At 48.7% G+C, this 13,078-nt stretch overlaps 1 protein-coding gene across 3 annotated transcripts in view; it reads right to left on the bottom strand.

Annotated features, from left to right (window-relative positions):
• LOC119958344 (protein FAM122A-like) overlaps positions 1-12,091 on the bottom strand; it is a 37,326-nt gene extending 25,235 nt beyond the window's left edge. For 2 of the 3 annotated variants that reach the window (XM_038786789.1, XM_038786790.1), the window contains exons 1-3: positions 11,664-12,091; positions 5,565-5,646; positions 418-474 (exon numbers count right to left, since the gene is read on the bottom strand). In XM_038786789.1, coding sequence (XP_038642717.1) covers positions 418-474; positions 5,565-5,646; positions 11,664-11,776 — 252 coding nt within the window. In that variant the 5' untranslated portion in view covers positions 11,777-12,091. The remainder of the gene's footprint in view (positions 1-417; positions 475-5,564; positions 5,647-11,663) is intronic. The other variant, XM_038786791.1, reaches the window with a different exon arrangement.
• Between the last annotated feature and the right edge of the window lie 987 nt (positions 12,092-13,078).

The raw sequence follows: 13,078 nt of genomic DNA, 5'->3' as shown, positions 1-13,078 counted from the left end.
CTGCTAATCACGCCAAGGTGGAGAGAACAGTTAGGAAATTTCCTCGCCCCGACAATGACCTGTCATACTTCTCAAAGGAGAACAATTATTAAGAACGAGTAAAATCTGTACTAGGAAGTGCTGATGGGAGGAGGTGAACTCTGGTGCGGGGAGCTTATTTTTTAGGGTTAATACCAGCACAGAGCGGCTGGCTCAAAAGGGCCTGTTTACTGCTGTACATTCTACATAATGCATCCGGTGGCGACGACATCGCCATGTGGTTAAGCAATTGACACACAGGCACATTTACCACACACACACACACAAACACCTAGTCTGCAAAGGAAATCTCTTGATCGTAACAGCGAGACACTGACTCAATGAGTCCAACCGATGTTTAAAGGAAGGTACCAGGTGATGTGACAAGGTAACCCTTACCTGCCTAATCTGGTCAATCCGGCTGTTGAAGGTTCGGAATGGTGACAGCGGGAAAGACTGGAGGAGGGGTGGGGAGGGGAACAAAAACAAAGTCTGTCATTCAACCCGCTCATTGTGTTACTAATTGGAAATTGACCTGAATATTTAGAGTTTACGTAACCACCCAAACTGTGAAATCTCTGTTCTGCTGAATAGCTGTGAAATGAAGTGGGATTTGAACAGGAAACCAAGGTGCAAACAAACAAACCAAAGCACATCAGGCGGTTTCCCTTCCTGCATTCCTGACACGACTAGGAATTCTCCGTCTCCACGTTGTTTTACCCTGGTCCCGTCACCCCGACGACTTTGGGATGACTTTGGCGGAACACTTTTCCAGGTATCCTGACTTGATATGGATTGCTGGGATGACCGAATGTAAAGTCCATCTCCTTTCTGATTCACCTCTAGCCCACGTGGTATGTGATTGGCATTAGTCAGGTCTGCACACCCAACACGGGAGCCAGCCATTATGCAGCCATGCCACTCGAAAGCTTAGACAAGTTGAAAAGCAACTTCAAGCATGGATGGGGCAAGCAATACGGTGCATCACCCACATCTCACAGGTTTCCACTATCACTGCCCGTGTACCTCATCCATGCCTTCATTACCTCGAGATTTGACCCTCCCAAACTGGAGGTTATCCAAAGTTTAGCTGCCCCCGTCTTCGCCGGTGGGAAGCCCTGTCCCTGCCCCCACCTACCCCGGCTCACTGACCTACACTGACTCCCGGTCAAGTAACGTCTTGATTTTAAAATTCTCAGCCTCCTGCCAAAATCTCTCCATTGCCTCGTCCTTCCAGGCTCTGTCATCTCCTGCAGCCCTTCAGCGCTCCGAGATCTCTGTGCCCCTTGAATTCTGGCCTCTTGCACAGCGTCGATTTTGATCCCCTTCACCATCGCTGGCTGTGCTTTTAGCTGGCTGGGTCCAAAGCTCTGGAGTTCCCTCCCCTAAACCTCTCCGCCTCACGTTCCCCCATTAAGACGCTCCCGTAAAGCCTCCCTCTCGGGCTAAGAATTTGATCATCTGGCCCAATAGCTCCATATGTGGCTTGTGTCACGTTTTCTTTCCTAAAGCCTCATGGGACATTATGCTCAAGATGTGACATAAACTGCTGCTATTGTTGAAGCATAACTTTCATAATGCACCCAAATGTAAATAATTTGTCCCGGTTCAACAAGAGGTTGCTTAAATTAACTGTAAACATTTTAAAAGATGTGCAGGGTAGTTGGATTGGTCAAGCCAAATTGTCAGAAAATCATAGATGCACCATAGAAAGCATCCTATCTGGCTGCATCACAGCCTGGGTATGGCAACTGCTCGGCCCAGGACCACAAGAAACTTCAGAGAGTCGTCAATACAGCCCAGTCCATCACACAAACTTGCCTCTCATCCATTGACTCCATCTACACCTCCCGCTGCCTGGGGAAAGCGGGCAGCATAATCAAAGGCCCCCTCCCACCCGGCTTACTCACTCTTCCAACTTCTTCCATCGGGCAGGAGATACAGAAGTCTGAGAACACGCACACACAGACTCAAAAGCAGCTTCTTCCCCGCTGTCACCAGACTCCAAAACGACCCTCTTATGGACTGACCTCATTAACACTACACCCTGTATGCTTCATCCGATGCCGGTGATTATGTATTTACATTGTGGACCTTGTGTTACCCTATTGTGTATTTTATTTTATTTTCATGTACTTAATGATCATGTACTTGAGCTGCTCGCAGAAAAATACTTTCCACTGTACCTCGGTACACTGTGACAATAAACAAATCCAATCTCTCACAAATTTGATTGAATTTTTTGAGGTCGTGATGGGTGTGTAGATGAGGGTAGTTGATATAGTTTACATGGATTTCAGCAAAGCCTTTGACAAGGTCCCGCATGGGAGACTGATAAAAGAGGTAAAAGCACATGGGATCCAGGGTAACGTGATAAGATAGATCCAAAACTGGCTTAGCGGACACAGAGGGTGGTGGTAGAAGACTGCTGGTGTGACTGGAGGCCAGGGTCCAGTGGAGTACTTATTGTTCTTGATTACAGATACATATATATAAAAATAAATGATATAGAGAGATGGGGGGGGGAATGACAAATAAGTTTGCAGAATACATGAAGATTAGCAAGGTGCTTAATAGTTAGGAAGAAAGTCAAAGGTAGCAGGAAGATATAGACGAGTTGGTCAGATGGGCAGTGGCAGAAAAATATGAGGTGATGCATTTTGGAAGGAGTAACACGACAAGGGAATACTCAATGAATGGCAGGACACAAGGAACTCACGACGCATTGAGGGATCTTGACGGTGCTTGTCCACAGATTCCTGAAGGTGGCAGGGCAGATTAGTCGGGTAGTTACAAAGGCATACAGGACACTTGCTTTATCAGTCGTGGCTTAGATTATAAGAACAGTAGCCTCACGGTAGCATGGTGGTTAGCATCAATGCTTCACAGCTCCAGGGTCCCAGGTTCGATTCCCGGCTGGGTCACTGTCTGTGTGGAGTCTGCACGTCCTCCCCATGTGTGCGTGGGTTTCCTCCGGGTGCTCCGGTTTCCTCCCACAGTCCAAAGATGTGCGGGTTAGGTGGATTGGCCGTGCTAAATTGCCCGTAGTGTAAGGTTAATGGGGGGGATTGTTGGGTTACGGGTATACGGGTTACGTGGGTTTAAGTAGGGTGATCATTGCTCGGCACAACATCGAGGGCCGAAGGGCCTGTTCTGTGCTGTACTGTTCTATGTTCTATGTAACAGGGATATTATGTTGGAACTATACATAACTTTGGTTAGGTCACAGTTGGAGTACTGTTTGCAGTTCTGTAGTTCTGGTTGCCTCACTATAGGAAGGATGCGATTGCATTGGAAAGGGTGCAGAGGAGATTCACCAGGGTGTTGCCTGGGATGGAACATTGGAGCTATGAAGAGAGGTTGGATAGGCTGGGGTTGTTTTCTTTGGAGCAGAGATGGGTGAGCGGCAAGGACCTGATTGAGGTGTGCAAGATATGAGGGGTAGGGTCAGGGTGGATAGGGAGCAGCTGTTCCCCTTAGTTGAAGGGTCAATAACGAGGGGGCGTAATTTTAAAGTGAGGAGGTTTAGAGGGGATTTGAAGGAAAATGTTTTCACCCAGAGGGTGGTGGGAGTCTAGAATGCACTGCCTGGGAGGGGAGTAGAGGCGGGAAACCTCACAACCGTTAAACAGCTCTTGGATGAGCACTGGAAATGTCAGTAACATTCAAGGCTGTGGACCAAGTGCTGGAATGTGGGATTAGTGTGGATTTAGTGTTGTTTTATCAATGCAGACCTGATCTGCACTCCGTAGCTAAGACAGATCTACGTTTCTGTTGCACCTATTGTGACCTCGTGACCTCAAGTCCCAAAGCGCTCTGCAGCCAACTAAATACTTCTGCTTGAAGTGTGGTCACTGCCGTAACATAGGAAATCAGGCAGATGCGTGTCGGCACTTAAACAAAGCACTAAAATATCTGAAGACAATAAAAGGCATGGCAAAGCTCCAGCAAGCAATCAGTTCAATTTACAGAAGTGAACAACTCGGGAGACTGACGTCAGCTTGACTCAGCTGGTTAATGGGCTGCACTGCGCCCTGCGGAGACTAACGTGGGCAAATGGGAAATTGTCCATTTTGGCAGGAACAATAAATAAGGCTTCTTATCTAAATGGTGAGAGACAGCAGACCGAGGAGGTTCTGAGGGATCTGGGTGCACGAATCACAAACGGCAAGTAAAGCAAGTAATCAGGAAAGTTAATAGAATGTTAACATTTATTGTGAGGGGAACTGGTTACAAAAGTACGAAGGTTGTGCTTCGGTTGTACGGGGCTTCTGGAGAATAGTGCACAGTATTGGTCGCCTTATGTACGGAAAGATAGGGGCGGCACAGTGGCGCATTGGTTAGCACTGCTGCCTCACGGCACCGCGGACCCAGGTCACTGTCCGTGTGGAGTTTGCACATTCTCCCCGTGTTTGCGTCGGGTCACACCCCCACAACCCAAAAAGATGTGGTTAGGTGGACTGACCACGCTAAATTCCCCCTCAATTGGAAAAAAAAAAATTCCTTAAGGAAAGATGTAAATGCTTTAGGAGCAGTTCAGAGAAGGTTTTCATAGAATTTACAGTGCAGACGGAGGCCATTCGGCCCATCGAGTCTGCACCAGCTCTTGGAAAGAGCACCCTACCCCCTACCCAAGGTCAACACCTCCACCCTATCCCCATAACCCAGTAACCCCACCCAACACTAAGGGCAATTTTGGACACTAAGGGCAATTTATCATGTCCAATCCACCTAACCTGCACATCTTTGGACTGTGGGAGGAAACCGGAGCACCCGGAGGAAACCCACGCACACACTGGGATGTGCAGGCTCCGCACAGACAGTGACCCAAGCCGGAATCGAAACTGGGACCCTGGAGCTGTGAAGCGATTGTGCTATCCACAATGCTACCGTATTAGACTAATACCAGGAACGGGCGGGTTGTCTGATGAGGAAAGGTTGTAGACGTTGGGTTTGTATCCGCTGGAGTTCAGAAGAGTAAGAAGCGATTTGATTGAAGCATAAAAGATCCTGAGGGGGTGTTGACAGGGGGGGGGGGATGTGGAGAGGATGTTTCCTCTTGTGGGAGAATCTAGAATGGGGAGGGGGGGGGGTGTCACTGTTTAAAAATAATGGGATCGCCCATTTTAGACAGAGATGAGAAATATTTTCTCATATTTCTGAAAGGTTATCAGGAGGGTAGGCAGGAATGTGGGGGTCAATCAGATCAGCCGTGATGGTATTGGTATTGAATGGCAGAACAGACTCGAGGGGCGAGTGGCCTACTCCTGCTCTGTTTGTTTGTACCGGCACTATGTAAATGCAGGTTGGCCTGGTGGCAAAATGGACCTTAAAACATCACAGAATTCGTGAGATAGAACCATCATTACTCAGGAATGTTAAAGCAAAAATCCCCCCCCCCCCCTCCCGTTTGAACAGCTAACATAAAGAAATAAAGAACCCAAAACGTTTTGATTGATCTAAAAAGCCTTGAAATACTTAAGTCAACCTGGTGCCCAGAACGATGCCAGGACTGGAGCTGTGTTTAATCGTCTGGCATTACGTACCGAGCTCGGGGAGCTGAGGTTTACCGAGGCACTGCTCCTCCGGCACCGGAGTAAGGTTGGCTGGAACACTGGGGATGAGTCGCTGTAAGAGAGAGAGAGAGAGATTAGCTAGTGTTTCACTGACTCACACAGGGGTCTTACTGTTTTCACAGTGTTAGTGGACGCAAGCCAAAACACAGTTTGCTTGTCTTGGACCAGTCCTGTTGTATTTTCGCACAAGTCGCCAGGCACATCAGAGCCAGGCATCAGAAACAAGCTGAATATAATGCCCAGTAAACATGTCCCAGCTACCTGACTTTAACTAACTCTCTCTGATATTAGCCCAGATTCCGTGTCCACCACAATGAAAAACTAACACTGAGGGACTGTCACCATGAAGGTTCATGACAGCCACGATTAAACTCACAAGAGCGTGTCAGATTTCCAGCAAAATTGGAGGATTCACACGTCTAGAAAATCCTAAATGCTGTCACCATCGCCAGTGTCAGGCATCACTTTCAACCTACAATCCGACTGAATTCTTCTCCGAGCCCAAGAACACGTGACACCGTTGTGCAGGCTCACAATCAGGAGCCATGTTGGGACCACCCCAGTGTGACACGTGACCGGATCACAAAGTCGAGGTTCAACACCACAAGGTCGCATGTTTGAGCCTCCACGAGGCATCCCGTCTGCTGCATGTTACTCACAAAGCAGGATTGCTGAGTGAATGTTTGCTGGCGTGGACCGCTGCTATTTACTGACAGGGAGAGACACTCAGAACCTCAGCAATGCCACGTAAAGGGGCAAGTCAGGCAGGCGCTGGGTTTGGTCCCAGAACGTGAGGACAGGCCTGGATCAGCCCGAGTATTGATCATTGCTATTTGGCCACACTGTTCGATGGGATTCTGGTTCCCCGGCTGGAATACTGAGTGGGGGAAGAGGACAGGACGTCAGCCGCGTTCCTGCCGGTGGTTAACGGCCCGTTAAAACTCACCGTCAAGGCTTGCACATGAGGAATGGCCAGAAAGCTGCTGGTGGCTGTCGGACTATACCCCAGAAAGAGGCGGTGTCTTCCAAAACACAGAAAGCCAGCACAGGCTCCGCTCCACAGTCAGAATCAAAGTCACAGCTGCTGCAGGCGTAGTTCGTACTGAATGTTCCAAACACGGATACCTCCCAATCGGAATCCAAGACGATGGCAATCAGCCCGATTTCCAATCGGACTGCTCACCAATAATCCGGGATCTTCCAAGACGCAGGCTGATGCCTACAAGGGTGAGGGGAGGGTCGAAGTGACCGGCAATGGCGAGTCCAGAAGTGACAGAGACGCCATCTGAGGACAGGCAATTACTTTCCTTCACACCACAGGCCCATTGGCGACCCTCCAGCAGCTCTGCCCGCCTGGCTGATCTTCACGTGGCTGTCAAAACAACTGACGCTTGTATTTCCACAGAGCTCCTTCCAGGAGAGGTCAGATCGACCACAGTCAAAGACCGTTCGACAATAATCTTTCACCTTTTTAAGACCTGGGTTCTAACCCAGTCAACAGGAAGGTTTGGCATTTACACGGCACCGTTAATGTGGCAAAGCCTTTTCCCAGGCACTTCGCCAAATGCAATCAGACAAAGTTAGGCACTCAGCAACTTAAGGTGAGCGAGACAAGTGACCAAAGGCTTGGTCAGAGAGGTTTTAGGGTCCAGAGGGAGAAGGGCAGAGAGGTTTAGGGAGGGAACTCCTGAGCTTAGGGGATCCTGGGCAGCTGGAGGCCACCAGTGGTGGAGTGAATAAAGTGGGCATGGCACCAGAGGCCACATTTGGAGGAAAGCTGACATCTCGGAGGGTTGTGGAGGTTGAGGAGGGCAACTGGCCTTGAAGGGATAATGGTTCCCCCTTAGTTTGGGCCTCCTCACTCCATTTCCTGGTGGAACCACTTGGTTTACCCTCACGTGCGCATCCTGTTCCTTTAATGCCCCTTTTCACATCTTCAACCATTGCAGGATCACTCATTTCAATCGTGCATGCCAGTCTCCCAATCTTGTGTGGGAAAAAGAAACGCGTTCTCCTGCTCCTAAATCTACGTCCCCTAGTTCTAGACAGCAGCTTCCCTAACTGAACACCAACCAGGAAATTAACTCTTGAGGAGCCACAGGGTTGGTTTGTGGGTCTGTGTGGCGAGGAATGATGATGCCACGCTGGTACGTTAAGGCGTAAAGCAACATAGGCCTGGCAGTGGTCTATCTACCTGTCCTGGGAGGACTTGGCACCCGAGACGGAAAGCCTTCCATTCCAGAGCGCTTACTATCCACATCTGAAGTTGAGAGACTCTGGGCTCCACACCAAACAAGAGTTGCATGGAGAGGGCACAGGTACAGATTTCACGCACAAGGAAATACAATCACAAAGATTGGGGCTATTTTTTTTGGAATCGGCAGTCCCCCCACCCAAGAGTTGCTTTTGCCCCGTTAAATCTCATCTCCCCCCCCCCCCCCCCCCCCCCGCCCCTCACCCTCGACTCCGCACTGCTGACCCCAAAAATCTCACAACCTCCAATGTTCACTAACCCTAAGTTTGTGCAACATCCACTCTTGGTAACACTAATGCTTCTCCATCCACCCTATTACGTTACTGATGACCGCCAGTCTTGGTCTCTCCAACAAACTTGAATGGGAGATGGTGGCAATGTCACTAGATTAATAATTCAGAGGCCCAGGTTAATACTCCAGGGCCATGCGATCAAATCCCACTGTGGTAACCGGTGGAATTTAAACTCAATTCATAAATCTGGAATGATACGGGTACTTTCTGCATTGTTACTTGTTGTAAAAACCCATCTGGTTCCCCTTTAGGGAAGGAAATCTGCCGTCCTTACCCGGTCTGGCCTACATGTGACTCCAGACCCCACAGTAATGTGGTTGACTCTAATCTGCCCTCTGAAATGGCCGAGCGAGACGCTCAGTTCAAGGGGCAACTCGGGTTGGGAAACAAATGCTGGTCTTCCCGGCGAAGACCACATCCCGTTCAAGGGAAGTAGAAACATCTTCTCCGTTCAAGGGAAGTAGAAACATCTTCTCTGCATCCTGTCAGATATTCGGGGATGCACTGTGTGTAAACTCCAGGCATTTTCAATGATTTCCCCTCAGATGGAGCTCATCAAGTTTTCTTCGACAGCTTATCCCAGCCCTCAGACCACCACCGCTGGAGGCAGCATTACGGAAACATCATTTATCGACAAGCTCCCTCCAAAAGGATTTCCTGCCTGACTGGGACATATGAAGGAAGGACTTGCCTTTACATAGGAACGTCCAAAGGTGAGGAATTGTACAAAGTACTTCATCGCCAACGAAGAATTTCTTGAAGCGTAGCTATTGCTGTAATGTCAGGATAACGGCAGCCATTTCCCACAGAGCAAGCTCCCAAAGGCAGATGAATAACCTGTTTTTACTGAAGCTGGCAAAGTGATACACATTGGACAGCACGGTAGCATGGTGGTTAGCATAAATGCTTCACAGCTCCAGGGTCCCAGGTTCGATTCCCGGCTGGGTCACTGTCTGTGCGGAGTCTGCACGTCCTCCCCGTGTGTGCGTGGGTTTCCTCCGGGTGCTCCGGTTTCCTCCCACAGTCCAAAGATGTGCGGGTTAGGTGGATTGGCCATGCTAAATTGCCCGTAGTGTCCTAATAAAGTAAGGTTAAGGGGGGGTTATTGGGTTACGGGTATAGGGTGGTTAAGTGGGTTTGAGTAGGGTGATCATGGCTCGGCACAACATCGAGGGCCGAAGGGCCTGTTCTGTGCTGTACTGTTCTATGTTCTATGGACGGGATTCTAAAATCTCTTCAAGCTTTGCCACAAGATCCTTCTCTCTTGCTTTAACATCCCATTCAATAGACGGCACCGCACAAGGTGTGGCGCTTCCTCAGTGCTGCCAGAGGAGCTAGCTTGGATTTTGTACTGAGTGTTCGGACTGGAGCTCAAACCTACAACCTTCAGACTCAGAGGCAGGAGAGTGCTATCCACTGTGACGTGGCTGGCAAAGTCTTCAAACGATCAATTAGGTACCTTGCTCCAATTCATTCACAGCAGTGTGCGTGCAATCAATGGTCTTTAATGTTGCACGTCACATCCATAAACTTCACTACGATTTCTACAGCCACCAGTGAATAAAGGCTTCAGCCAACAGTGTTACGACATTTCACACTCGTACATTTCAGGTCAACTCAACATCCAGGTGCGCTGCTATCAAGTACATGCCATCCACCCAATGTAAGTGTGCCCAACTACATGCAAGCGTGCCAATCCAGGACATGCCCATTGCACTTTGTACCTTTGAAACGGATGGCAGACGCAGACAGCCATTTCATTCTGAGCTGTTACCCAGGCGATCGACCTGTGGAGCTTGCAACTTGGATCGGCCTCAAAACAGCCTCGCCCGCCATCAACAAGACCTGCGGCCCTACTCTATACACCTGCTTTTGTCCCTGGACCCCTGAATACCCACAACATTCAATCAAAACCACATTTAAAATTAACAACTGATGCAGCAACAATTGCCTTTTGCGTAAGAGCGTTCCAAATATCTACCCTCCTAGACAACCCCAACCAGCAGAAACACAGTACCCAGGATTCTCCAGTTGTTGCGATTCAATTTCCCCGCCAGCGGGTTTCGCACCAGCAGGGGCTGGTTTCAATGGGAAATCCCACTGACAATCAGCAGGAAGATAAAATCACGGCAAAAGAACCCCCTGCCCAGTCCCGCTCCGTCGACCCTGACCCATTCCCCTGCATATCTTAACACGCGGAATGAAAGCCTTCCTTAAAAACACAAGCTTTCACTTTAAAAGCAGGACAAGATGAGCAGCAAAGCTGGTGCATCTCACTGAAATGCTACTGACAACACTTGATCTCATGCCCCAGGGGGCAGTTGCATATAATTCCCAATATTGCAATCAAATCGCATAAATACCCAATATTGCAATCAAATTGCATATAATTCCCAATATTGCAAACAAATTGCATAGAATACCCAATATTGCAGTCAAATGGCACAGAATACTCAATATTGCAATCAAATTGCTTAGAATTCCCAATATTGCAATCAAATTGCATAGAATATCCAATATTGCAATCAAATTGCATAGAATACCCAATATTGCAATCAAATTGCATAGAATACCCAATATTGCAATCAAATGGCACAGAATACCCAATATTGCAATCAAATCGCATAGAATACCCAATATTGCAATCAAATTGCATAGAATACCCAATATTGCAATCAAATTGCATAGAATACCCAATATTGCAATCAAATCGCATAGAATACCCAATATTGTAATCAAATCGCATAGAATACCCAATATTGCAATCAAGTTGCATAGAATACCCAATATTGCAATCAAATTGCATAGAATACCCAATATTGCAATCAAATCGCATAGAATACCCAATATTGCAATCAAATTGCATAGAATACCCAATATTGCAATCAAATGGCACAGAATACCCAATATTGCAATCAAATTGCATAGAATACCCAATATTGCAATCAAATGGCACAGAATACCCAATATTGCAATCAAATTGCATAGAATACCCAATATTGCAATCAAATGGCACAGAATACTCAATATTGCAATCAAGTTGCTTAGAATTCCCAATATTGCAATCAAATTGCATAGAATATCCAATATTGCAATCAAATTGCATAGAATACCCAATATTGCAATCAAATTGCATAGAATACCCAATATTGCAATCAAATGGCACAGAATACCCAATATTGCAATCAAATTGCATAGAATACCCAATATTGCAAATTGCAGAATACCCAATATTGCAATCAAATTGCATACAATACCCAATATTGCAATCAAATTGCATACAATACCCAATATTGCAATCAAATTGCATAGAATACCCAATATTGCAATCAAATCGCATAGAATACCCAATATTGCAATCAAATTGCATAGAATACCCAATATTGCAATCAAATTTCATAGAATACCCAATATTGCAATCAGTTCAAAAGCAGATTGTGTTGTGTGAGTCACAGTTTCAGGAGCATTTTGACTGAGTGCAGTCTGGGGTTAAGCCTGGGCAATGGGGGAGGGATTGATTACCTCATGTTGCTGATCATGGGGGCGCTGTTGGACCTGCGCAGCACCGCCCCGCCCCCGCCCGCCGCCGCCGCGCACGCGCAGTGGTCCACCTCCATCCGCTCCTCCTGCGCCATCCAGAGGAGGGAGGCGCGAGCTGCAGGCCGCGCAGCCTGGGGCCTCGCGCCGACGCAGCGGCCCGCCCGCTCCTCGGTCAGCACCAACTCGACGCCGGCGAAAGCCTCGACGGGTAGGCCCCTCCCGATCAAAAACAGGGCCGGGGGGGAAAGGTTGGTGAGAGGAGAGCAGAGGTCCTTCAGAGAATCAAACCGTTGAGTGTCCCGATTTCGTCCATTTTTTTTCCGCCGCTAAATTATGTAACGGGAGGGGTTAGATTTTTTTTTTCTCTCCCTCCCCCCCCACCCCGGCGACGAGAAACTCTGAAGCTGGCGCCTCACGGTTGCTAAGTTTCCATCCTGCTGTTCCGGCACATTCCTGCGGAGGGCACCTGACCCACGCTGGCGACGTGCGCGCCTTGCGTAGCCGCACGCCGAGAGTGCGCACGTCCGGGGAGAGGGGAGCGAGACCAGCCTCCTACGGCAGCATCGCGCGTGCGTGCTCATCGCGCGTGCGTCCCCTCGTCGCACGCCAGGAGCGCAGTCTGTGCGTCATGAAGTCATCCCCCCCCCCCCCCAGCCCGGGAAGAGGGAGCTGAATCAAAGATGGCCGCCTGGATGGCCAATTCCAACCAACCTCACCCCCATAAAAATACCCCCCCCCCCATAAAACCTGCATTTCTGCGGCACCCAAGGTGTCGCAGTCCCGCAATGTCCTACCTGTCGTGCCATCAGTCGCTGCTGCGCTGGGGGGTGTGGGGGAAGAAACACAGCAGCTAATGTGTGCACAGCAAGATCCCATAAACAGCCATGTCATTTTTGAGCCCCCTTGGGGCGTCGCTGGGCGGGGCCAGCATTTGTTGCCAATCGCAATTGAACCGAGTGGTTTGCTCGGTCACTTATTGACAATCTAGAGAGATCTAGGTGTGCAGGTCCACAGGTCACTGAAAGGGGCAACACAGGTGGAGAAGGTGGTCAAGAAGGCATACGGCATGCTTGCCTTCATTGGCCGGGGCATTGAGTATAAAAATTGGCAAGTCATGTTGCAGCTGTATAGAACCTTAGTTAGGCCACACTTGGAGTATAGTGTTCAATTCTGGTCACCACACTACCAGAAGGATGTGGAGGCTTTAGAGGGGGTGCAGAAGAGATTTACCAGGATTTTGCCTTGTATGGAGGGCATTAGCTATGAGGAGTGGTTGAAAAAACATGGTTTGTTCTCACTGGAACGAAGGAGGTTGAGGGGCGACCTGATAGGTCTACAAAATTATCAGGGGCATAGACAGAGTGGATAATCAGAGGCTTTTTCCCAGGGTAGAGGGT

Source organism: Scyliorhinus canicula, chromosome 29, assembly GCF_902713615.1.
Source record: "Scyliorhinus canicula chromosome 29, sScyCan1.1, whole genome shotgun sequence".
Classification (NCBI taxonomy): domain Eukaryota; kingdom Metazoa; phylum Chordata; class Chondrichthyes; order Carcharhiniformes; family Scyliorhinidae; genus Scyliorhinus; species Scyliorhinus canicula.
Note: the sequence above shows the minus strand (reverse complement) of the source record. Positions and strands in the feature narration are given on the sequence as shown.